The 26,607-nt window shown below is 40.6% G+C and overlaps 1 protein-coding gene across 2 annotated transcripts; it reads left to right on the plus strand.

Annotated features, from left to right (window-relative positions):
* Nucleotides 1-783: 783 nt before the first annotated feature.
* Nucleotides 784-26,607, plus strand: hdlbpb (high density lipoprotein binding protein b). 2 transcript variants are annotated; one of them, XM_041779890.1, is made up of 28 exons: nucleotides 784-904; nucleotides 4,755-4,834; nucleotides 5,765-5,866; nucleotides 8,056-8,207; nucleotides 8,408-8,623; nucleotides 11,184-11,390; nucleotides 11,542-11,757; nucleotides 15,607-15,813; nucleotides 16,000-16,107; nucleotides 16,340-16,444; nucleotides 17,869-17,947; nucleotides 18,240-18,379; nucleotides 18,457-18,561; nucleotides 18,658-18,771; nucleotides 18,859-18,945; nucleotides 19,050-19,181; nucleotides 19,660-19,878; nucleotides 19,968-20,189; nucleotides 20,340-20,558; nucleotides 20,807-20,948; nucleotides 21,133-21,260; nucleotides 21,580-21,684; nucleotides 21,872-22,006; nucleotides 22,219-22,362; nucleotides 22,469-22,648; nucleotides 22,730-22,846; nucleotides 25,129-25,287; nucleotides 25,393-26,606. In XM_041779890.1, the coding sequence occupies exons 3-28, from the start codon at nucleotides 5,791-5,793 to the stop codon at nucleotides 25,483-25,485; spliced, it is 3,807 nt and encodes a 1,268-aa protein (XP_041635824.1). In that variant the 5' UTR covers nucleotides 784-904; nucleotides 4,755-4,834; nucleotides 5,765-5,790; the 3' UTR covers nucleotides 25,486-26,606. The 2 variants fall into 2 exon arrangements, with proteins under 2 accessions (XP_041635824.1, XP_041635825.1); XM_041779891.1 differs by lacking the exons at nucleotides 21,580-21,684; nucleotides 21,872-22,006 and having other exon boundaries at nucleotides 25,393-26,607.

The following is a 26,607-nucleotide window of genomic DNA, read 5'->3' on the forward strand; positions in this document are numbered from 1 at the left end:
TTACGCATCTATTTTAAAATAATTATTAATTTTGGCTATGTTCACGTAGGGGCTATCCGATGATTTTTGGTCACCGTTTATTTCAAAAAGTTTTCTCGCTCTTTGACACTTCTTGTTACGTAACTTGATAACATGTTTATAGCATAACCAATACAGTCATTTAAAAAACTTACACTTCTCTAACAACTTTTACGTCGTGATATAAAATGCTGCAGCCCCTATTATTTTTTACTAACTCCTATTTTGAACAAAAACTCAAACTTTTGCTTGTGTTGTTATGATTTACTTGGTAATATATTATATTGTAGACTTAACGTCTTCTAAATTACTGTCACGTGATGACTTAGTGGCCCCATTCAAAGTTTAACTTTTCCTACTTTTTAAAATATTATTATACTTCCAACCCGATACTCCTATCTCGCCATTCTTAAATTTTCGATACTTCTGTCTCATCATTGTTGAATTTTGATGTGAAAATTATTACTTAAAATCCTATCTTTTTTTCTTTTTGAGAAAGACAGATGAGCTGACTCCTGTAGAGCAGACGTGCCATTATGAATGAGAAGTAGACCCGGTCAGTTTGATGGATGTGACACGTCATAACGGCAGATAGCTTGATAAAAATATTTTGATTACCAGTAACTATCCAGGAAGTAACACTTGAGCATTTTAATGCGGAATATCAGAGCAAAGGGAGTTTATGAAGTCCAAAGTTACGTGGATCTATTTAACTAGGATGCTCCTGTTGCGCATAGATACTGCGGCATTTCCTTTATACTCGGTGAGTCGCAGTGCACGCTTGTATGCCTCCGCCGGCAGAGGAAATGCTCCTAGACCAATCACATCTGTGTTTACACCATCACCTGTCAAACACACAGCCTCTGCTACATTTTCTCTCTGAAAGGTACGTTTTCTTTATTTGTTTTAGCCCCGTTTTTTCTCTAAATGCAAGCAATATAGGTCAAGCCAGACTTTTGTTATGGCATTTGCAAAACGGTCAGTCTTAAACGAGAAGCAGTCAGGGTTAGCAGGGTTAGCGCCCCCGGAGCTTGCGAGCTGGAGCGGGTTATCTGTCTGCCTGGCTTGTGTTTTTTTTAGCCGATTATCAGAAAGTCCTTGCGCCTAATCATCCCGCGGCTGAGGTCGGGGTACAGCGATGTGTGCTAGCTCTACAAACCATGCTAACTTGTATATTTTCCCACAGCATTTGCTCGCCTGCGTTAGCAGAGGTTAACATAGCCTCCAAGCTAGCTGGACCAGCCATGCAGCGCATCCTGAAGCTAGCACTAAAGACGCTGCTCGGATAGGGAGAGACGCGATTAGCGGAATGGTTAGCTAGCAGGGATGGATTAATTTCGCTCATTATATTTCATTTAGATACTGAAAAAAATACTACTCAGTGCTATTAATAGTCATAGCCGTAGCCAAGTAAGCATGTATATGTGTGGTAGTGAGTGAGTCCTCTTTGTTTCTCTCCTTTCTTTGTAGTTCTGACGATTTTCTTTCATTGAATTGTTGGGAGATATTATAGAAGCAGGTCAGGATCCACAATAGCAGAAGAACGGCAAAGATTATCTATATTGCTTGATTTTGGACTGCAACATTGACATGCATTTAAAATTGTGGGAAAACACCTCTACATTTACAACGAAATGTAGCTTTGAATTTTAACCTAAATCATGTGGTTTCACATTGTGTTGAAACCACATGGCTTTACTTGGTTAGCAGATGCAGCAATCTATTCATATATCTAACAAAGCAACCCCCAGAGATATTACAAGAGCAAGTCTAAATCATACTTTTTGTTAAAGAGACCAACATTTATCCACGGAGCTCTAAGCACTCAGCAAAGTAACAGTGGCAAGGGAAAACCCTCCAGCAGAACCAGACTGATGCTGAAGAGCCTCCTGCTGAAGCTGTTTGGGGTATGAGGGCAGAGAGGATGAGTGCTGTTGTAACAATGTAGCATTTTTCTGTTCTAACTGTTTAAGTTATAAGCTGGAGTATTTAGTTGTTGAAACAGATTGAAATAAAGACTGATGCTTCTACATGACCAGCTAGCGTACAGGTGTGTCTGTATAGAGCTACATTTTCTGTTATTTATATTGTTTAAAACTGCTGCCACAAAGAATCAACAGCACGCTGTAAAACAGACATTTTATCATTCATTCATTCATTTATTCCACTGTAAAGCTTCTTGATAAAATATGTTTTCTTATCAGACCCCTTCAATTTGTGTGCAAGACAAACTAAGGTCTTATACTGGGAAAAATTAAACATAGATTTGTATTGTTTTCATTGACAAAATGCCAATATAATAAGCCTACATGCACTTGTTCTAACCAAAAGATCTATGTATAAGCTATTCGTCATACGATGGCATAGTAAGGACACTCTAAAATAACAAAGAGAAAGTGGATTTTTTTAGAGAATCATCGCATTATCATTTTCATCTGGACTCAGAAGGGACATTTCTGTAAACTAGGGCTATACAAACACTGTTTTCAGTTTGGGTTCTTGTAAATTTATGACTGTATAATATCATAAGTGCATGGCTTTAAAAACTTGACATTTTTGCGTTTATGATGTCAAAATTCAAGACAAATTTAAACAGAAAATATCCAATTTTATCTCATGTATTAACAACTTTTTGAAACCCAGAAATTTCAATGTATTTCTCAGAATGCAACAGATTCTATTGAGCCCTAATCACCAGAGAATTTATAATCATGATAATCAATAAATATATATATAATATGTGTGTCTAGCTTTGATGATATTAGAGCAGACAAGGCCCTGTGCCCCCTCTGAGAACCTCACCCTTCCCAAAGGGGTGCTGGCCCCCACTGAGCTAAGAGATAAGGTCCTTATCATGGTCTTAATTCTGCTAGGACACTATTGATGTCAGACACATTTTAAAGGTACAAGAGTAGCAATATTTCCTGAGCTCACTTCAAATAAAAACACAAATACTGTATGGGGGTAAATGTGCCTAGATGATAGTAACATTTCTAACTAAAATGATATGCAGTGTCTCTTCTTAGGTAGCTTTAAGGTTGTTTACATCACTGGTTCTCAACTGATGGGTCAGGACCCAAAAGTGGGTCTAGCAAAACTGAGCCAAAAAAATTCTGTGATGTGCTTTTATTTTGAAGGATATGTCTCAGTCCCTTTGCTTCATTACACTGTTTGTTACATCTCTGATCCAAACTGCACCATTTTTCATCAAAAGCAGTTATGATTGATAATTGCGCAAACTTTGGGTGGCAGTTTGCCATTAAGGAGATGGTGGTGATTGCTGATGCTAGACCAGTTGAGAACTGGTTTAAATAATCTGGTTTAAATAAACTTAATTTGTGCTTAAATTGCAAAATAATTGGATATGAATGCAGTGTGTGGGCTTTAGCAAGTAAAGTATGAAAAAGGGCATCATAAATCTACAGCCTTCACTCTAACGGTGCTGAAGGGGAGCAGGTGTTGACATAGTGGACACAACACCATAAACCTTACAGGCACAAAGAGCTAGCGCTGCTAATGCTAACAGTGCAGATAACAAGCCTCACATCTGCTGAGGGTGGAGACGGTGCACAGAGAAAAATACTAACTGTAGATTTGCTGTGCTCAAACTGTCTGCTGTTGAAAATGCAGGTTTTTAACATGTGTATTTAGTCTAGCTACTTTTTTTTTTTTAAACCCAGAAGCAATTTAGAATCATACAAATTAATATTTAAACTTCTGATGTGAGCCGATTTTCCCAGCATCTCTAATATTCAGTTCCCATCAGCTTGCCCCATTTTTCACTGAAGTGTATGATGTCTAGCTGAGGGAAATATCTTAAATCCTAAGACTCCATGCATATTATTGCACTGGTCAACCAATCAGAAATTTTCAATATTTTTGCATCACTCCATGCTAGTTTTCCTCAACTCTATGTGCACTTATTCAGCATCTTTTTGGCAGTGTTGATGAGTTTTAATTGACTGATTGTAGCTGATGTATTTTAATTTTTTTTCTTTTTAATTTGTTTTTTTGGGCTTTTATACCTTCTGTTGGAGAGACAGGATACAGAGAGAGATAGAGAGAATCAGGACTGACGTGGGAAAGAAGCTACTGGTTTGTTTTGAGCCTCGGCCACTCACTTAGAGGATAAAAGCATCTGTGCTGGGGGAGCAGAATAACCACCAGTCCACCAAGCCCTGTAATTTAAATTTTTATTATTTTTGCATCATCAACAACAAGACAGGCATAAATAAAACAAATAATACATTCTGAAGTGTTCCTAATCAGTAGATGGTACAAAGAAAACGGAAAGGAGAGACATCCTGGAACTCCTAACATTGCCCTGTACCCTTGCTAACATGTTTAGTTCCTGATTTAAGCCATAAATGCTTCCTGTGTTTGGCTATTTAAGCTTTTATTTAGTCTGGCATTCATAATTTCAAAGGTAGCGGTTTCTGTCATGGGTTTCAGTCACTCTTTAAGCTCTGGATGACGTGGGCTCTTCCAGGTGTAGTTACAGTTCAGTCATTATGGTGACATTTGCTCTTTATTGTCCTGAAAAGGAGGGTCGATGTAAGGAGGGGAGAGGGTGAGGAGAAAGGAGGAGAGTGAATCACATCCGGACAGTATACGGTGCAGTGCAGTGTGGGTGTTTACAGTATTAACCCAGCCTCTGTGCTGTAGAGTTTTTGATTTAGGGTGTTTACTTTCAGCCTCTTATATATTTTTTCCTCTTCCCTGTCCTGTGCGTTCAGGAGCTGAAACACACACTCACACTGAAGCGCCTACGGTAGCCGCTAACTGGACGGACTCTCTGGCAATCGACCTTTTGCAGGTAAGCATGGACGTCAGTGCTTATGTGTATTGTTTCCTTATCCTGCCATATTTCCCAAAAGACTGGCTCATGCTCATTTTTTTGCATTTTTTAAAGGGGGTTTGGAAGGTTTCACATCTTTGAAAACAAAAAGCACAGATCTTTGATGATAAATAAAGTCATTGCTGCGCTCAGACAGATGCATCACACACAGAAGGCATGAAGAAAAAAAATCAGTCAAAAATGTCTTAAAGCTTGACTACTTTTAAAAAATTAAATGTTTAAACCTTGTAAGTAAGCAAGAAAACAAGACAAGATAAAAAAAGATTTCCTACGTAGACTATTAATTAAAGAACATTTTTATGATGCTCTCGTAAATGTGCACTTTTTTAACCATCCTAATGGTTTCACTTTGTTGCTGCTGCTGCAGTTAGTTGCCATAAAAAATCCAATTTCCTCCCTTAATCACAAGATCGTCTGTGTGTTCACAAAACCTGCACAGTCAGGAAAGCAGCTCAAGGATTTTAAAAAATGCTCAGAGAAGATCCTGTGTTTCTGTATCACAAGGAATGTCAGCAGCAGCAGCAGCAGCAGTAGCAGTTGTTTTTAGTCCCGTACATTCCCAACTGTGTGCGACTCGTTATAACCCTCTCCCTCAGGCTTTGCAGCACCCTGTGTTTGTCTGAGGCCGCTCAAGTGTTAATTGGAGCATCTCAGGTGTAACTTGCAGCATGGGTGCAATGTAGCAATGCCACAGAGGTGGCATCAATCTTCAGGGGCCTGTGAGGAGAAAATATACAGCAGTACAACAACAGAAACTGTTTCAGCCAAGCTTTTTTTAAAATTCTGTTATTGTCTTAAATGTAATATATTCCTGCAGACACAGCCAGTCCTCCTCTGTCCTCATAAAGTTTGATTTATTCTTGTTCTTCCTCCTCTTCTCTGTCTCAGTGGAATAGCGGAACAAGTCTTGAACCATGAGCTCAGTGGCAGTGTTGACCCCGGAGAGCTTTGCGGAGCATCGCAGCGGCCTCAAGGACCAGGAGATTACAGGTAACATCAGCCCATCATCCACTTACCTGACTTCACTTTCATTAGACTGGTTTCACCTCAGTAGCCCAAGCTGGTTTGTCACGGATGGGGCAGATAAACCCGGCCGGAGTTTCTCTTTTCTGTCCTAGCCGTGCTTGATGCCTTGATCCTTTATAGCTTTACTTTTTAGGCTGTAAGGTTAAATGTTGGTAATTCTCATCAATTATGTCAAAATTCAGTGAATTTTTCTAAAATTACTTTCTGTCTTAAAAGTGTTTTTTATTTCTCAAAAGAATTACAAAGGGTGTTTAATCTTGTTTTGGATGTGTCAATTTCAACATTTTAATTACAAAACAAACTTATGATTTAATGGATAAATTAGATCTACACCACATATTTCTGAACATGTTTAGATCTTTTTGTTGTCCACCTTCATAGTGGTGACTTAAAATTCCCCTCCAAAATGTCATTTTTATGTTTAATTTCTTATTTCTTTAACTTACATGCCCATGTGACTTTGCTACAGGCTGATTGGTTCAGAAAACTTGCCTGGGAAATGAAGCAAATTGCTGCAAATAACTCTTAAAATTGTGCAATATTTGCCCTTGCTATCCGCCTCAAAATTTAATTGACAAAGCATACAGCTCTAATGTTAATCTTGCACAAACAGGCTGACTAGCTCGGTGCAGTCTGCTCTTGTTTTGGGTCTAAATGTAAAGAGAAGCTGGCTGCACCTCTACTCTTTGCAGAGCTGTTTTCTCTTGCTGCTGGAGAACGGTTTTGTCAGCATCAACATGATAAACTAATAGGAGAGGGGAAGCTTTTTCATGCTTTGTTTTGGTGCCTGATAGTGTGATATGAGTTTCACCAGCTAAAACAAAGCTTCCTCCCTGAGTGGAGCAAGCAAGGGGAACTGAAGGATGGGGTCTTGCATATGTGGGTGAAGTGTTGAGCTGCTGACAGCCTTGCGCTGATTTAACCTCAGTTATATTAACAGTATAAATGTCAAAGTAATATTGATAAGCTTTATGTTAGGGGTGCACCGATTGCAATTTTCTGGCCGATCACCGATCACTGATCTTTAAAAAGCCTGACCTGCCGATTCTGATTTTTGCAGATACCAATTTTTTTATTACTGACAGCATACGCCTTCAATGTTCCAATCTTATTTTATTGAATAACACTGAACAATACCTGTGAAACAATACAAACTTGTTGTTTTAACTGCACATGAGGTAGTTCTCTCAAATATAAATGAAAAGTTTAAAGCATTACTGTCCAAACTACTAAATTATATCAGTTCCTTTAGTCTTTCATTTTTCACATTTTAGTAAGTAGAGGCATATGAAACCGATCTTATCCACCAATCTTATTTACAAGGATCGGCCGATCGCTGATCTCCTAAAATTAAGGAAATCAGCGCCGATACCGATCTTGGCCGATCGATCGGTGCACCCCTACTTTATATACAGATCATTTATTTAAAATCATATAAAGGCAGATTTTTTTTCCTTATTAAGGGAGAGTTTGCATTACATCTATTGCGGCGCATTGACCACCAACTCACAGGAGGGAATTTGTTTCATTCTAACTTGGTTGTTATCGATACATTGAGGCAGATTTGCCTCTTTCTATTTAGATTTGCATAGAAAGGGGCCTCCTTTTTCCCTAATGACTGCATAAGGGTTCATTTGACTACACACAAGCCACACCAGCACAGATAAGGATGCATTTTACCTTTGGCAAGTGTTTTATACATTAGATGTAAGTTAAGTTGGAACAAAAGCTGCATAACCGTTTTGGGAATCAGGATGAGAGACATGCACCCTTGACAAATGATTCCTAACAGCACTACAGCACTGTTGGACACTTTAAAATCACATAAGTACATAACAAAGAAGAATTTTTCTGCTTGTACAGAAATGTCTGAGTTCAGTGAAGAACAACTGAGCTCGACTCTGCTTTTGAGAAACTTAAGAGAAAGGTTAACGCTGGCAAACAGCTTCGAAGCTGAAAAAAATGAATATGATATTGGGGATAGTCTTGTTTTATATAAACTGCATCCACATATTTGCAAATTTTTTATTTCATGTTTTACATTTGACTCCGTGATTCTGTCTCTTCTTAATCTTAATATTCCCCTCCATCCATGCACGCTCTCTGTTTTCTGCCTCCACCTTTGCCTTATTTATCTTGTCTTTGTGCTTCAGGCTGCGTCCCGGAGGATGAGGCCTACATCCCCACCTACCTGGAGGCCTTCCCTCCACTGCCGGAGAAAGGGGCACCGGGGGACAAGGCAGGGGAGCCAGCTTCAGCGTGGGGGAGTAAGATCAGGCCCATCAAAGCCTCTGTCATTACCCAGGTCAGGAAACTATACATAATACGTTATACCTTATAAAATATACACAAGCTAATTTGATTAGAAAACTAGCATGTTATCTGATTATGTTAAAACTAATAAGCATCAAATATTGATTTAAAACTAAAAATGAATGAATATTTGACAGCAGATGTATTCTAATAAACCTGAAATCTAAACCTGCTGTGTGTATGTCTCTGTAGGTGTTCCACGTGCCCCTGGAGGAGCGGCGCTACAAGGACAACAGCCAGTTTGGGGAGGGTGAGGAGGCCAAAGTCTGCCTGGACATCATGCAGAGGACGGGGGCTCACATCGAGCTGTCGCTGGCTAAAGACCAGGGTCTGTCCATCATGGTCACTGGAAAACTGGACTCTGTAATGAAGGCTCGCAAGGAGATTGTAGCTCGTCTGCAGACGCAGGTGAACTTAATAGTCATTTAACCTTTGTGAAGAAGGATACTGTATTATTTTTGTGTTTTCTTGAGTTTGTCTTATAATAGTTACATTCTTGTGTTTCCTTCCCTGGTGTCCCGCAGTCTCATCAACCTAATCAATAAACATGTACAATTACTCTCCAGCTCTATCAGTGTTAAAAGTATGGTTAAATATTATTATGTATACTAGAAAAGGAGCTGTCAGCATTAATTCATTAATCCCAAAGAGACTGAGTTCTAGAAACAGTGCATTTTTTTTTAAATCACATTAATGGCATGCTTTATTGTTCCTTTACACACTACAGGATTTCCTTACAGCCACAGCAATGTAAAATAAGTCCACCACTGCACCTAAATTTCTCATTTTAAAAGTGTTATCAAACACTTTACTGTCACTCATTTCCTTTTCATTCCATAACAAGTTCCTTTTACCCTGGTTAAGTTCATGTCATTACCGTCTACCCAAACTTCCTTATTTTCTTTCAAAATAAAAGCAGGCCTGTATCCAAACAGGAATTCAATTACCCTGAGTTTAAGACAGCACAAAAATCTGATATTAAACTAAATACTAAATTCTGAAATATGACCCCCTCTTCCCCAAAAATGGAGAATTATTACGATTAACTTTGGAAATTCTGAGATCAATCAAGATTAGAAAATGTAATCATTTGTTAGCCCAAATTAAGAAGTAACCGACTTCAAGCTCACTCCTTTATTTTTCTTAAATACAGTCAGAAATATATGAAAGAATAAATGCACAAGAATCAAGTTATTCTAAACAATGTAATAGCTTCAAAAGATTTGATGAAATAATAACTGCATTTACACTATAAAAAGTGAGGTTTAGTCATGTTATGCAAGGTATGGCTACTTAAAAAATGAATCTAATTCTGTGATCGAATTTTCTCCAATATTCTCTTTATCATTTGAGGCCATTTCTGCTTTCATTCTTAAACTGAGTTGTCGACCATTTCTGATGATTTGTTCAATTTGTTGAATGTTTTCATAAGTTTTTGATGTGTATGGGACATTCATGGTCTTGGACATCCTCTCTGCCCTAATAAAATCTTTTGTGCAGTTCAAACATGTGCACGTGACCTGCAGTGTACCCCATACACCACAGTGAATATACCAAAAGATTTAGCTGCTGTTTCGTTGAATTTCAACAAAAAGTTAAGTTAATGCATTGCTCACCTTGTAAGCTAATCATTTTTGACGATTTAGCAAAAACACGTGCACTTCAATCAGTAGCTAGAAGTAAACTAAAGATGTCACTTCTTGGAAACTTAAAAAAGTTGTGCATGAATAACTAGCCTTTAATATAAAATACTCACTCTGACTGTGAATCACTTGGTTTTTACCCTAATAAGCGCAGTCTCATTATTTAATAAGCATACCTCATGTTCCAAATATACCAATATAAATGACAGAAAAAATAGCATAAAAGAAGCTAAAATAAACTGTAAAATTAATAAAACTATTATTCAGAAACATTGAGTTAGCTACAAACTTGGTTACAAATGAATCCTCAAAAGTTTCCATGATGTAAGTTTGCTTTGATTTGAACTTTTAAACAAGTCGAAGATTAAAATGACCACAATCTGACTGACTTAGAGTTCGGGCACATTTTGTGCTGCTCTTGAAAGAGCTTTATTTTTAAGGATTTCACAGTCCGCTATTCTGTTACATCATAAACTATTTCTGATGACTGCAATCTAAAAAGAGATTTCCCACATAGGCTTGTTGTTTGGGAGTGAATACCACTGGAAAAAAAGGTTTGGGTCAGCATTTATACTGATGAATAGAGCAGCAATGGGACTATCTTTTGCTATATTGTCATTATTGTTTTTTTTTCCATTGTCACAAACTTCTTTCACATTGGTTTATTTTGGAGGATAACTCAAAGAATCTGGGGACAGCTGTGCTCTGGCTGCAGCTTAAACAATCTTTTCTTTTCAGGCTGTTTTAGGACATAAAGTTGAGCTAAAAAAGGACCGTCAGCTCCCCGAGGGCAACTGTTCAGCAGCAAACATGCTGATTTCCACTTCAGTCGGTGCACCCAGGTCCACCTGTTTAGCTGAGCTGCAGTTATTGATACAATAATGCAGGATGTCCTGTCTGCAAGGACGAATGCTTTTGTTGATGTTTACTGACTAAAAACGTTCATATTTTACTGTTTATGTTAAATTTACTTCAGAAAGTTTTCTTGGTAAAAACAGGACAATCAGTTATCTGCTTAAGTTATTTCTAATGCGGCTTTTAGTGTACAATTTATTTTCAATTTTCTTGATTTTATCTGTTTCAATTAATCTTTCATTTATTCCAAATTCATTAATCCAATGTTATTGCTCTATATCCACTGCCTACCCTTCGTTTTTCCATGTTCCCTCTGCTGCTTTATTCTGCCATAAGATATCAGATTTTTGTGGATCTAGCCGAACCTTAACATACATTTAAAATCCACATGAGGCTAATAAAGTCAGGTTAACCCAGGAAATTGTCCCTGATCTAATTATTTGTGTATTTTCTTCCTCCTACTTCTCTAGGCCTCTGCTACAGTTGCCATCCCCAAGGAGCATCATCGTTTTGTCATCGGTAAGAACGGCGAGAAGCTACAGGAGCTGGAGCTGAAGACCGCCACCAAGATCGCTATTCCACGACCTGACGACCCAAGCGCCAACATCCGCATCACCGGCACCAAAGAGGGCATCGAGAAGGCTCGCCATGAGATCCTTCTGATCTCTGCTGAACAGGTAGAAAGTTTAGTAAAGTGCTTTTAGATTATTCTAATATCAGCTTAAGGAAAAGTTAATTATTAATGCTCCCCTCCTATTACCACTAATACAACAGTCTCATAGAAGGATTTAACCTCATCAACTGAATCCTCTTTCCCCTGCTCTCCAGGACAAGCGTGCGGTGGAGCGTCTCTCCCTGGAAAAAGCTTTCCACCCCTTCATTGCCGGCGCCCACAACCGCCTGGTGCAGGAGTTGAGCCAGGAGACAGGCGCCCGCATCAGCATCCCACCACCGAGCCTGCCCAAGGACGAGATCGTTATCACGGGGGAGAAAGAGGCCGTGGCGATGGCGCTCAGCCGCATACGAGCCATCTACGATGACAAGGTGTGTCCGCTGGTCTTTAGTTTGTACACAGTAAGCTCAAGTTCGTTGTTCATTTGAAATGTTTCATTGTCTTTAAAGCGATTATCTGCTGCGAGTGTTGCTAGAGATTAATATTAAAACATGTGATGTACAGTTGCAAGAAAAAGTATGTGAACCCTTTGGGATTTCTTGGATTTCTGCATAAATTGGTCATAAAATGTGTTCTGATCTTCATCTAAGTCACAACAGTAGACAAACAGTCTGCTTAAACTAATACAGCAAAAAAAAAAAAAAAAAAAGATATGTTTTCATGTTTTTATTGAACAAAGCATGTAAACGTTCACAGTGCAGAGTAGAAAAAGTATGTGAACCTTTTGATTTAATGACTGGTTGACCCTCCTTTGGCAGCAATAACCTCAACCAAACGTTTCCTGTAGTTGCAGGTCAGACCTGCACAACGGTCAGGAGAAATTTTGGACCATTCCTCTTCACAAAACTGTTTCAGTTCAGCAATATTCTTGGGATGTCTGGTGTGCATCACTCTCTTGAGGTCATGCCACAGCATCTCAATTGGGTTGAGGTCAGGACTCTGACTGGGCCACTCCAGAAGGCGTATTTTCTTCTGTTGAAGCCATTCTGTTGTTGATTTACTTCTATGCTTTGGGTCGTTGTCCTGTTGCATCACCCATCCTCTGTTGAGCTTCAGTTGGCAGATGGTCTTAAGTTTTCCTGCAAAATGTCTTGATAAACGTGGGAATTTATTTTTCCGTCAGTGACAGCAATCCGTCCAGGCCCTGAGGCAGCAAAGCAGCCCCAAACCACGATGACCCCTCCACCATATTACACAGTTGGGAGGAGGTTTTGATGTTGGTGTGCTGTGCCTTTTTTTCTCCACACATAGCGTTGGGTTTTCCTTCCAAACAACTCAATTCTCGTTTCCTCTGTCCACAGAATATTTTGCCAGTAGTGCTGTGGAACATCCAGGTGCTCTTTTGTAAACTTTAAACGTGCAGCAATGGGTTTTTTTTGAACAGCAGTGGCTTCCTCCGTGGTGTTCTCCCATGAACTCCATTCTTGTTTAATGTTTTACTTATTGTAGATTTGTCAACACAAATGTTAGCATGTGCCAGAGATTTATGTAAGTCTTTAGCTGACACTCTAGGATTTTTCTTAACCTCATTGAGCATTCTGTGCTGTGTTCTTGCAGTCATCTTTACAGGACGACCACGCCTAGGGAGAGTAGCAACAGTGCTGAACCTTCTCCATTTGTAGACAGTCTGTCTTACTGTGGACACATGAAAATCAAGGCTTTTAGAGATACTTTTGTAACCCTTTCCAGCTTAATGAAAGTCAGCAATTCTTGATCGTAGGTCTTCTGAGAGCTCTTTTGTGTGAGGCATGGTTCACATCAGGCAATGCTTCTTGAGAACAGCGAACTCAAGACTGGTGTGTGTTTTTTATAGGAAATCCAAGAAATCCCAAAGGGTTCACATACTTTTTCTTGCAACTGAAACTGCAGTGAGTGTTTGATACTGCTGTGGTTTATGCCTCCGTTTTTAAAGTAAGCTGCTCCATCTCTTATGTGAGCTGTCTTGAAATGCCCACCCCAAAAACAAAACTACTAAACAGTTTTGCATTATTTTAATGTAAAAATAACAAAAGATGTTGATTTATTATTTGTGGTTTATTACACTCAATGTCAGCTTTTTATTCTACAGCCAACTTTTAACAGACTTTTTTCTCCTAAAGTAGTGATTCAGGCGTCGTGTAGGCACTGTTTAAAAAGTCATAATTCAGCACCAGTATCGGAAAAAACAACCAAAACCCAACCCTAGTGAAGAATCTGTTTACAAGTAGGTAAACTACAGCTCCTGCATTCACAGAGCGAGTTCGCTGGCTTAAAGTCAGTAGGAACACAACACCAGCCTCACATTCGACCACTTTACTCCTCAGCCACAGATCACTTCTTTTACATTGCTGACTCATTTGATCTAATCTCCTGCTTTTTAGTCCCGTAGTTTATTTCACTCAAATGCAGATGCGATCACTCTTGGATTTCAAGCTTTTCTGAGATGATTCCCTGGCAAAGGTAACCTTGCAGAAAGTGACAGGACCAATCAGCGACGAGGGGCAGTACTTTCGGGTACGGCAGAGTCGTGACGTAAGCAAGCAGCAACAAGAGGCTGGTGCGTTTATAGTGGAAGAGCTTAGTGTGGGTGCTGCTATAGCGTCAGTTTTATCAGAACTTGACGACATTTCTTCGTTAAAAGAAGAACAAAGAACAGCAGTAAGTTGATTTCTTTTCAAAAACAAGAAAAGTCGTATACTGACATGTCTACAGTTGCCATGGATGCATTATTCAGTTCTCTATGGAGCTTACTCCTTGATAGGGGCGCACCTTGCTAGCGGCTACATCACGTGTTTTGTTGCTCTGATTGGCCCGTAAAGATGTAACAGACAGAACGTTCATCCAATCACCCCCTGAGTTTTTTTGTTTATTTGTTTGTTTTCAAAGGCTCTGCCCTTTCCCAAATGCTGTCTATTAGTGTTTTACCAGCTGGATGTGTGAAACAAATCCATCTGGCGTGTCAGGTTATGGCAAAGGTGCATTTAAGGAAAAGGAAGATTTATTCAGATCTGTACGGTAAAATGTTTGAATAAAACCACCAGTTCAGAACAACTGCTGTGATAACAGCAGTTGTTCTGAACTGGTGGTTTGGAACCCAAAAGTGGGTCGTGAAGTTGTGCCAGGAAAAAAATGTTGCTAAAGTTTATGATGTACAGACCCAAAGTAGACATACAGTACATCCATATTTTTTTTTTAGCTTTTCCTGTGATGACAAGTATATCTTTGCCTTTTCTCAAAAGTTCAACTTATTCCCAGAACTTTTTCTTAGATATAAAAAAAATAATTTCCCCAAGATACTTAGGATATTCCTCAAGAAATTACCAAATAATCATGTTGTCTCTGTAAGTGGAGTAAAAGAAAATGTGTACATGCTTGCCCCTTTGAAATAATGGGCTTTGTTAAAATGTTTGATCCATCCTGTCTGTTTGTTAAACCAATTTTCTTTAATTTTAGGATCCAATTTTTCATGAAATAAATTTGAGTGACTTTACATTTTTAAAACTTTGGTTTTCAATTCCTCATATGGAGGTGGCGGTGGGTGTTGATGCCTGACCAGTTGAGAACCGCTGTTCTAAAAGTCTGTTTGATTTTTAATTTTTTTAAAATCCAAACTTCAAGGAATACTTGTTTACAAATGTCCACAGATATTTTTGTAGGCATTGCAAGACATAAAGGTAAATAATCTAAGTAAATCCAGTCGTAATACCATCATATACATCACTGAAAATGGGTCAAACATGTGATTAAACACTTGTTTCACTTGTTTGTTTGGGTTCCTACCTGCTGCTTGTCAAACATTTTGCGGTTGTAGATGTGTTCATGCCTACTCTTGGTCCATTTAATTCCGCTTTTTGACACAGTTTGTTTGTGAAACTGAGGTTTCAAATTTGCATTCTCAACACGAGTGCACAACAAAAGATGGATGGATGAAAGATGGAGGGGAAGAGCAACTTAGCGTGTGTTTACCAGATGAAACAGGTGATAGGCGAGCCGGAGATAACGTGGAGAGAAAATTGGATTTCCCGTGAGAACAACAGGATGAGAATGCTAATGTCGTTTAGTGGCATATGTACAGAAACAAATTTTCTCTGTTGTTTTCTTGCTTTTCGATCTGTCATTTTCCTCCTTGTTACAACCTCCTTCCTCTTCCCCTGCTCAGTTCTTCTTTACCTGCTCTCTCCCTTACTGTCTTTTATTACGTCCTTTACCTCCACTCATCTTTTCTAACTTTCTCCCTGCAGAAGAGGAAGACCACAACCATCTCTGTGGAGGTGAAGAAGTCTCAGCATAAATACATCATTGGTCCAAAGGGAAACACTCTGCAGGAGATCCTGGAGACCACGGGCGTGTCTGTAGAGATGCCTCCTCTGGACTCTGGCTCAGAGACCATCATCCTCAGGGGGGAGCCCGACAAGCTGGGGCCGGCGCTTACACAGGTGTACGCAAAGGTGAGCGGGGAGGAAGAGGCTGGAAGTGCATGAGCTGTAAGAGTTAAGATGGAAAATTCCTTCATGCTAACATCAATCCTGTGAGTCTGTGTTGGTGAATTACAGCTCTATTGTAACTTGTATGTGCAGCTTTTCATTTGTCACAGTTATTTACTGCTTCTTTATTGCACCCTTGATCCCATGAAGGCTAAGAGTGTGATGGTGGTGGAGGTGACTGCTCCAGCCTGGCTGCATCGCTTCATCATCGGCAAAAAAGGGCAGAACATCGGACGGATCACACAACAGCTGCCCCGGGTAAGAGGAGAGGGAGAGAAGATCATAACACCAGGGATAAGAAAAATATTAAAAGAAAAAACAACATAAAGTGGTAAATAAATACTGCTGGAGTTAAAGAAGTGTGAAATCTAAAGGTAAAGGCAGCATTAGAGTAAACTTGTAGCATGGACTGATGTTTTATTTGCTTAAAAGCAGAACAGCAGAGGTCACAATGTCATTTTTCCATCTTTGTTTGTGTGTGGGCGTGCAGGTTCACATTGAGTTTACAGATGGGGAGGAGCGCATCAGCCTGGAGGGGCCGACGGAGGAGGTGGAGCAGGCTCAGGCTCAGATACAAGAGATCATCAAGGACCTGGTGAGGACTCTCTCTCTCTCTCTCTCTCTCTCTCTCTCTCTCTCTCTCTCTCTCTCTCTCTCTCTCATACACAAACAATAGAAAAGGAAAACTAAGAAACAATATCCAGCCATAAGCCCATTTCAAGAAAATGGTTCAACAAACTCTGAGTAGAACCCCAAGCTCTAAGTTGATCTACCCTCAGATGAGAAACTCTGAGGTTTTGGTTTCAGAACAGTGGCTTTGAGTTTACTCTGAGCAGGTTCACACCCCACCATAAAAGACATCATTAATGGATGTTACATGATACACTGTCATAGTATTAAGATTAGAGTCATACATATAAATTCTGATATTAAAGTAAAAAGAATTAGAAGATTCAAGTGATAAATAAATAAAGATGTAATGTCAGTCTGTGTCATGTTGAAGGGTGATATACACTGTCCATCCAAAAAAAAAACGGTCATCGGGGAGCAGGTGACCTAGTGGTTTAAGGCACTCCCCGTGTACGTGGGTGGCCCAGGTTCGAATCCGGCCTGGGGCCCTTTACCGCATGTCTCTTCCCCACTCTTGACCCTGTTTCCGACTCTGTCCACTGTCCATTCTCCTCTATCTAATGAAGGCACAAAAATGCCCAAAAATAAATCTTAAAAAAAAAAAAAAAAAAGTCATCACCTGGATTTAATTAGGCAAATAGTTAAGAGCCTCCCGGTGAATAATAATGTTTCAATAATTTTTTCTTCCCTGATGGCACGGGCATATTCCAAGATGACAACGCCAGGACTCGTCTGTCTCAAATTGTGAAAGAGTGGGTCAGGGAGCATGAAACATCATTTACACACACAGAGTCCAGACTTAACCCCATTGAGAATCTTTGGGATGTGTGGGAGAAGACTTTGCACAGCGGTCTGACTCTCCTATTATCAATACAAGATCTTGATGAAAAGTTAATGCAACTCTGGATGGAAATCTGAACCAAAACAAGATTCATGCTAGAAGAGGAGCCTGAGAGATTGGCCAAAGAAGAATGGGCTGGGATTCCTCAGGAGACGCATCTGAAACTTCCAGCAACAAGGAGACACAATAGGCTATTAGCATCAAGGGGTTTAGAATTTTGACCCTGGTAGTTTTTTTTATTTTTGTAAAATAATTTTGTTTCTGTGTGCAAATTAAAATAATGTAAGCATCCAAAATAACACTAGAATGTTTGGAAAATTACTACTTAAATGATACTTAAAAATGTCATAATGGGCTAAAAATTTCCTCCTCATTTGTAGCAGCAGCTCAACTTTCTAAACAAATTGAAAGATAAAATCAAATGAAACAAATGAAACAAAAACAAGGACATACAGTTAAGTAAATACACCTTAGAAATAGAGAATCAGCTTTAATGATTAATATCACTGGTGATTAAAATGCAGTGATAAATCTTAATCTCTCTGCAGCTGGTAAGGATGGACTACACTGAAGTCATCATCGACCAGCGTTTCCACAGACACCTCATCGGAAAGAACGGAGCCAACAGTGAGTCTCACTGATTTAGTTTTTACCCTCACATCTGATGAAATGTTTGGATATTTGTACGCTTAATCATCCTATTAATACTCCACCTGATTTAGTCTGACTTTTGGTGGGGTGTAAGATGAATCTGGCTGATTATTGTGAGCCTTTAAAGGCAGTCAGAGATTCACTATAATCTTAATTTATGTGTTTTAATAACAGCTGAGATCAGAAACTTTTAAAGTTTAACCTTACAAAGTGTTCGATCCACAAATCTGTGTTTTTTCATTGTTTTCCAACCTCCTGTTATCTCCAGTCAACCGGATCAAGGAGCAGTACAAAGTCTCAGTACGGATCCCACAGGACTCTGAGCGGAGTGGTCTGGTCCGGATTGAGGGAGACCCAAAAGGGGTCCAGCTGGCGCGCAGAGAGCTCATTGAGATGGTCCAGAGGATGGTGAGGAATTGGTCAAAGCATAGGGTGGTCCATAACACTGAAGCTGGCCTGTTCACACTTTTCTTTCCCATTCCCAGGAAAATGAGCGCACCAAAGACCTGATCGTGGAGCAGAAGTTTCATCGGACAATCATCGGCCAGAAAGGAGAAAAAATCAAAGAAGTTAGAGACAAGTTCCCAGAGGTAAAATAGAGCTTTCTCTCTTCTATTCATCATTTTAAGATCAGCTTTGATCTGTTTCTTGTTCAATTTGGCGAGCATTATCTCCTCTTCATTTAGGTCATCATCAATTTCCCTGACCCGGCACAGAAGAGTGACATTGTGCAGCTGAGAGGGCCGAAGAACGAGGTGGAGAAATGTGCAAAGTTCCTCCAGAAAATCATCGCTGATTTGGTACGATCAAAGTCTCATCTGTCTTGGCTTCTTTCTCAGTCTCCGTCACTCTGCAATCTTTTTACAGCAGCTTTTCTTTTCTCATAGATCGAGAACAGCTTTTCGCTCTCAGTACCGATCTTTAAGCAGTTTCACAAAAACATCATCGGAAAAGGTGGTGCCAACATTAAAAAGGTGATGCTGAAAGTTTTGCACCATTAGTACAATTATTTAAATTTAGTTTGCTTTATTTCCTGTGTTAAAGGAGCTAAAAGTAACAGAAGTTTTAATACCACCAGATCCGTGAAGAGACCAACACTAAGATCGACCTGCCGACAGAGAATAGCAACTCTGAGATGATCGTCATCACAGGCAAGAAGAGCAACTGTGAGGCAGCCAAAGATCGGATCCTCGCCATCCAGAGAGAACTCGTAAGAGACATTTCACATTGGACGTGTCCTAAACCACACACTTTCATTCGATTCATACTCAGTGTACGAATAGTAACCTACATCAGGTATGTGGCACAATCCTGATTCAAAGTTTGAAAGTTTGTGTTTGCCAGAATTCCCTCAGTTGTCTGCTTTCTTGAATTTTAAGTATGAAACAAGAGCACATGGGCTACACTAAACTGTCCCTCAGGACAACTGTGAGATGAGGTTCAAAGCTCTGCTAAAGTTTGCAAACAACTCACCAACATCTCTTTTAAGCTTCAGCCAAAAACCTTTGTTACATTTGTGTCCAATTCATTTTTCTGCTCTTGCTCAACCTTGATCACTGAAAGACAAGATCCAAGATATTTTTGGTTAAATTATAAGTTTTGTATATTTATTTGAATATCCAGCAGGGATTTAGCAAAAGACAGACTGATGTTTTGTATCTTAGTCTCTCCCTTGTTTTTCCCTTCAGGCCAACATCAAAGAGGCGGAGGTCACCATCCCCTCCAAGCTGCACAACTCCCTGATTGGCTCAAAGGGCTGCCTGGTGCGCTCCATCATGGAGGACTGTGGCGGCGTCCACATCCATTTCCCCTCTGAGGGCTCCGGCTCGGACAAGGTCACCATCAGAGGGCCTGCTGGAGAGGTGGAGAAGGCCAAGAAACAGCTGCTGCAGCTCGCTGAGGAGAAGGTGGGGGAAGAGAAGTCTGAAGACTGTCCAAAAATGAGTCCGGCAAATATTGATATTAATGTCCTGATCTTTCTTTTTGTCATTTTCAGCAAGTAAACAATTTCACAGCCGAGCTCCAGGCCAAACCAGAGTACCACAAGTTCCTGATTGGCCGTGGAGGGGCAAATATTCGCCGTGTGCGGGACAGGACGGGGGCTCGTATAATTTTCCCGTCGCCAGATGACAGCGAGCAGGAGCTGATCACCATTGTTGGGAAGGAGGAAGCTGTTCGTCAGGCCCAGAAGGAGCTGGAAAGTCTGGTCAAAAACCTGGTAAGTATAGTTGAATTATTTTTTGAAGCTCTCCGTCCATTCTGAAATACATTTTTTAATCAAAATACCATCCACTTTCAGAGCTGTTTATCTGATTTTAATACAGTTCATCTCAAATTAGATTGTTCATACTCCTTTTCACACTTCCAGGATGATGTAGTGGAGGACAGCATGGTTGTAGATATCCGCCACCACCGTCACTTTGTGTGTCGGAGAGGCCAGGTGCTTCGGGAGCTCGCTGAGGAGTATGGAGGGGTCGCTGTGAGCTTCCCTCGTACGGGAGCAAACAGCCAGCGAGTTACTCTGAAGGGAGCGAAGGACTGCGTGGAGGCAGCCAAGAAACGCATCCAGGAGATCATCGAGGACCTGGTAAGAGACTCCACGGAGGAAAATGTAGTTTATTTTTCTCATAAACTTGCTCATTGATCAGTTTTGGTACATTTAATTAGTTTAAATGTCACTGAATGCTGCCGATAGTAGCTGCATTTTTGTTATGATAATAAAAAAACTAACCAGCATCAGAGCTCTACAGAGAGGGTGAGGATATAATCCTTTCTGACTTGATCTGTGCTTGTCATCAGTGCTGTTGTTACCCAGCGTTCCCCTCTTGCTCATAGGAGTCCCACGTAAGCGTGGAGGTGGCGATCCCTCAGCGCTACCACCGGGCCATCATGGGGCCCAAAGGCTGCCGCATCCAGCACATCACCCGGGAACATGAGGTCCAGATCAAGTTCCCTGAGAGGGACGACAGCGCTGCAGGTTAGAGAAAAAAAAACACACAAGAAGTGAAAGTTTTGATATCTGCTGTGACTTTATCTACACTTCAATTTTACTATTATTTAAGATTTTTCTGACCTAATAAAAATCAGTAATAGTAAATTTAATTGTATGTATTTTTTAAGCCAAGTTTCTTCTCAGTCCTTTATCCCTGCTTAAATTACAGGTCAGGAGACTTCGTCCCAGGAAAACGGTGAAGTCAGTCCAGAAGCGGAGTTCATCCCACGAAAGTGTGACATCATCTCAATCGCTGGGCGTGCAGAGAAGTGTGAACTGGCAAAAGCAGCCCTGCTGGTAAGAAACATTTAATGTCACGTAAGCCCTGCTCACACTTGCACAAAGGAAAATTTCCTGAATTTTCTGAGGTGAGCTGCTTCAATTTTTCACCCTGAAGTTTCCCTGCCCCCTAGTTTTTCCCCTCACCTCACACACAAACTGCAGAACAACTTCCTGCTGTAAGGAATGCTGCTGTGAGAAATCAGTTCAGGAATATTCGGGGTAGATTACCTTGCACATTTCTTGAAAATTTCAGGTTGCATTTGTGAAAATGGCATTACAGTGAGTGCTGAAGTTTTTTAAAATCTTGTGATATTTTAATATTCCCTTTTATCAGGCATTGGTGCCGATAACGGAAGATGTTGAAGTTTCGTACGAGCTGCATCGCTACATCATTGGACAGAAGGGCAGTGGGATCAGGAAGATGATGGAGGAATATGAGGTTAGCTCTGTGCTGCCATCCTCTGGCTAAAAGACTTCTTCATACTTCGAAATATTCTATATAATTTGCCTTGTTTGGATATATTTCATTGGTTCTGTGGATGAAAAAGTAGAGCAAGTTTGGATTTCCTGGTATAACAGGGAAAAAATAATGGCAGCTTTTAATTCATTGTTTGGGTGTTGTGCAGGTGAACATCTGGGTGCCGCAGCCAGAGAAACAGCTTGATGTGATAAAGGTGACAGGCCTGGCGGCTAACGTAGAGCGAGCCAAACAGGGTCTGCTCGAGAGGGTCAAAGAACTGCAGGCTGAGCAGGAGGATAGGGTAAACAGGCTGAATTATATTTAGTCTTTTTGTTGATCCAGAAAGTGTTGTCCTACCCAGACAACCTTGATTTTTTCTGATTAAATGACTTAAATTGGAGAACATGTTGTGCTCTATGTCCCAAATTTAAACAGTTGATCAAAATGATTACACAGCTATGTTATTAGGATACACTGAAACAATATTTATAGCCTCTGCTGTTTCTACTTCAGGCTCTGCGCAGTTTTAAGGTCACCATGTCTGTAGATCCGAAGTTTCATCCCAAAATTATTGGACGAAAGGGAGCGGTTATCTCTCAGATCAGGAAGGACCACGATGTCAGCATCCAGTTCCCCGATAAAGGAGACGAGCAGCAGGCAAGTGTTTTTTGAAAATCTGTATCTTGTTTACTTCGCTTCAAATAGCATACCTTGAGCTGTTCCTACAACCTTTGCCCTTTTCTTACTGTTTACTTTATTCCAGGATCTGATCGTGATATCGGGGTATGAGCGTAATGTGGAGGAAGCGCGTCAGGCCATCCAGCAGCTGGTGGCCGAGCTGCAGGAGATGGTGAGCCAAGATGTTCACCTGGACCCGAGGACCCACGCACGCATCATTGGAGCTCGTGGCAAAGCTATTCGCAAACTAATGGAAGAGTTTAAGGTATGTTAATGCTAATGTTTAGGAATGTTTTTAATGGCCTGTAGTTTTACTTCCATTTATACCTCTTGTTGATTTGTGCAGGTGGACATCCGGTTCCCTCAGCCAGGCTCTGATGAGCCCGACAAAGTGACAGTTACAGGTCTTCCAGAGACTGTTGACAATGCGATTGACCACCTCCTCAACCTGGAGGAAGAATATGTGAGTTCACAAAGATGTATTTATGAAGAAAAAACAGAAAATAAGCGGAGAGAATTTCAAACAGAGTTTATTAAAGTAAAAGAGAATATGAGTAAATAAAAAATGCAGTTTTTAAATGATGATTTCATTTATTAGGGAAAAAACATCAAAACCTACCTGGCCCTTCAATTTCTCTAGCTCCACCCAGGCCTGATTACTGCCAGACCTGTTGAATCAATAAATCACTTAAATAGAACCTGTTTGACAACAGGAAGTAGCCTTAAAGATCTCAGAGAGCAACACATCATGCCAGTTTTGTAACAAGGTTACCTGACATCTGGTCAGGTTACAAAACCATTTTCAAGGCTTTGAGACTCCACCTAACCATGGTGAGAGACATTATTCACAAAGGCAGAAAACTGCACTGACATCTCATCCAGGAGGTCAGAAAAGAATCCAGAACAACAATCTAAAGACCTGCAGGACTTACATGACTCAGTTAAGGTCAGTGTGTTCATGATTCAACAATAAGGAGGAGACTGGGAAAAAAATGGCATCCATGGGAGAGTTTCAAGGCCAAAACCACTGTTGACCAAAAAGAACACAAAGACTTTTGGGAAAATATTATATGGACTGATGAGACAAAACCTGAACTTTTTTAAAGGTGTTCATCCTGTTACATCTGGTGTAAAAATAACAGCATTTCATCAAAAGAACATCATCCCATCAGTCAAGCATGGTGGTGGTAGTGTGAAGGTCTGGGGTTGCTTGCTGCTTTAGGAGTTGGACGACTTGCCGTTATTGATGGAACCATGAATTCAGTACCAGAAAATCCTGAAGGAGAATGTCCGACCATGAGTTCATGACCCCAAGACGATGATCCGAAACATAACAGCACCTCTGAGTGTCAAAGTAAGGAGTTAAATCTGAATAAGGGTGCACTCACACTAGGCCATCCGTACCATGCCTGGGCCCGCTTCAGCCTAAAGTCTGGAACGTTTGGCCAGTGTGAGTGCAATCGTTCCGTGCTTGGGCGCAGCACGCTTCGCGGCCCCGGCATGGAAGGACAAGGTGGGCCTAGGCATGGCATGGGTGCAAATGGAGGGGCCCTACACAGGAATGTGACGAGAAGTTAGTTAACAACAAAAGGACCCGCTTCAAAGTGCAGAGAGCACACCAGGCAGCAGCTGCATGCCAGAGACAGCAGGATTTCTTCTATATAGATAGAGAGAGCTCTATATATTTTGTCTCACTTTATTTCAACAAGTTACAAAGATTTTATCAGAGCTGAAGAATTAACTTTGCGCAGCTCCATATGACCTTATTCTAATGGATCCCAGTTCAGTCCATAGTTCTGACCAGTTTCATTAAAGTCAGGCTTTAATGACTCTGAGGTAAAGCTTCTTCCCTTGACTGAGTCACAAATAGCAGCTCACAGGATAACAAATACCTTTCATCCTCTGTGCGTAAAAGAGAGTCTGCTAAATATGCGGACAAGTGTGTGCAGGGGTTAATGTCACAGCTGATTTAACCTCTCTTGTTATAAAATTATAATGTCATACTATCATCCACTGAATTAATTTAACTTTAATTCTATTTCATGTCAAGAAGAAGTGAAATTGTGGTCTTGATCGCTGACGTTTGAATGGAACATCGTTTATTAATCCTGTGGCATTTTCACCTCCAGCTCTCATCAGATGGTTAAAATTGCTCTTGTCACGGTTAAAAAAAAAATCTTTGAACTGAACATTTAATCCTGCTGTGGACACAGGCTGTGATGACATCAGCGCGTGACATCCGTGCTCAGGCCTGGATGCGTTGAGCATTGTGAGTGCGGGCCAAAGAGGGGATGGGGGAAGGGGTCAAATGGGCTTCAGCACGGTTAGAAAACGGCATGGTACGGATGGCCTAGTGTGAGTGCCCCCTAAGATGCTGTGGCATGACCTGAAACAGGTTAAAAAACCCTCCAGTGTGGCTGAATTAACTAAAAAAAAGCTGCAGAAAAGACTGTGCCAAAATTCCTCCACAGTTTTCACAAATGCTTGCTTGCAGTTGTTGCTACCAAGGGTGGCACAGCCAGTTATTAGGTATAGGGGGTGATCACTTTCTCTCTCCCCAGGTAGGTCTGGACGGCTGTCTTCCCTTAGTAAATGAAATCGTCATTTGAAAACTGCATTTTGTATTTACTCAGGTTATCTTTGTGTTATATTGAAATTTGTTTGATGATGTGAGACATTTAAGTACTACAAATGTGCAACAAAACAAACAAGCTAGTTGTTTTAAGTGCAGTCTTCTTCTCTCAGATGCTCAGTGTGACAGAGACAGAAACTTTGGCAGCATACATGAAGCCTCCTTCTCGATACGGAGGAGGAGGTGGAGCTGGAGGACTGGATGATAGCAGTGGGGGTCCGGCTAAGGGCTTTGTTGTTCGAGACGCCCCCTGGAATGCAGCAGGGAACAAGGTTTGACATGCTGATACTGACCCTTTATGTTACCACACCAGACACATTATTATACAGAGGAAGTATGATTAAAAAAAACAAAACTTGTATCCATTTCTGTCCTAGGCGCCTGACATGAGCAGCGCTGAGGATTTCCCCACCTTCGGGACAGGCGTGGCGCCGAAGCAAGCGTCCGCCTGGGGTCCCAAAAAATTCTGAAGCTGTTCATCTTAAGGAAAAAAAAACAAACTTCTGTAAAGTAGACAAGAGATGAAAAAATCTCTCATCAAATTGCTGCTCGCCTTCCTCCCTCCTCCTCTTCTCCTTAGTGACCTCCCTACATCTCTCTGTACTCCTTTCAACCATGCTCCCAAAACCAGCCGCAATGAATCATGGGAGAAAAATCCCTTGTTTTTTTCTCATCTGTCTCTCCTCCTAGTCTCTCCTCCTTAATTTCTGAGAGAAAAAAGGAATATTTGAGTGCTCTACTTGTAGTTCTGCGGTCCTGCTCTGCCTCTTGTTGCACACTTGCTGGTCTCAAGATTTTTAAAACCTGTCTCCAATTTTTCACCTTTGGATGCTTAACTCTTCACAAAACAATCAAAGAACCACCTCACTGCAAAAATGATTAAGAAGGTTAATCAAGTGGAAAAGGGGGGCTATAGCTAAATAACCACAACTAAAGTTCATTTTCAAACATGCAATCTTTTAATGTTCTTTCCCCTTGATTTCTACAAGGAGGTTTTCTAGTTGGCTCATCTTTGGGGTCAGCAATTTGGGGCAGCAGGAAAGGCAATGAGCTATGTGTGTGAGAGTGTTTGTGGGTGAAGGAGAGTTTTTTTTCCACCCACGATTGTCTTTAACCCCCCCCCCCTTTACAATTATGCCGGAGCCGGGAGAAAAATCAGCTGCTGTAGTCGACTATCTGGACATTTTCTTTGTGAAGCAAAAGACATGGACGTTTGTTTGTAAAGGTTGTTTTAACTGTTAATTTATTATGAAAAGGAGCCATTTTATTTGAACTACTGTGAGCATACGTTTTTATAAAAGCACCCACTGTAGCTTGATGCTTTTGTTTGGGAGTGAATGCTGTATGTCGGGGTTTGGGAACATGTCAACAGTTGTTATGTGTAAGTGTACAAAGAACTTTTCGCTATTTTTTTAAAACTGTGTCGGATTCTTTTTTTGTTGGTGGTGGTTTCTGGGACATTTGGAAGATTGTGTGTGAGTGTGTGAGTGCGAACAAAAATTAAGATGTGTATCTGAATGAAGCTGAACCAAACTTTGACACCATCTTTGTCCATTTGTCTCTCTTCTCATGACTTCATTAGGGGTTTAAGC

This window comes from Cheilinus undulatus, linkage group 22 (genome assembly GCF_018320785.1).
Source record: "Cheilinus undulatus linkage group 22, ASM1832078v1, whole genome shotgun sequence".
Classification (NCBI taxonomy): domain Eukaryota; kingdom Metazoa; phylum Chordata; class Actinopteri; order Labriformes; family Labridae; genus Cheilinus; species Cheilinus undulatus.

Bases quoted from the DNA above. Each gene is read 5' to 3' on its own strand.
- hdlbpb (XM_041779890.1), top strand. From the start codon at position 5,791: ATGAGCTCAGTGGCAGTGTTGACCCCGGAGAGCTTTGCGGAGCATCGC. The intron at 18,380-18,456 runs GTGAGGAATTGG...TCCCATTCCCAG, and splicing joins TTGAGATGGTCCAGAGGATG to GAAAATGAGCGCACCAAAGA. The intron at 22,847-25,128 runs GTGAGTTCACAA...TTCTTCTCTCAG, and splicing joins TCAACCTGGAGGAAGAATAT to ATGCTCAGTGTGACAGAGAC.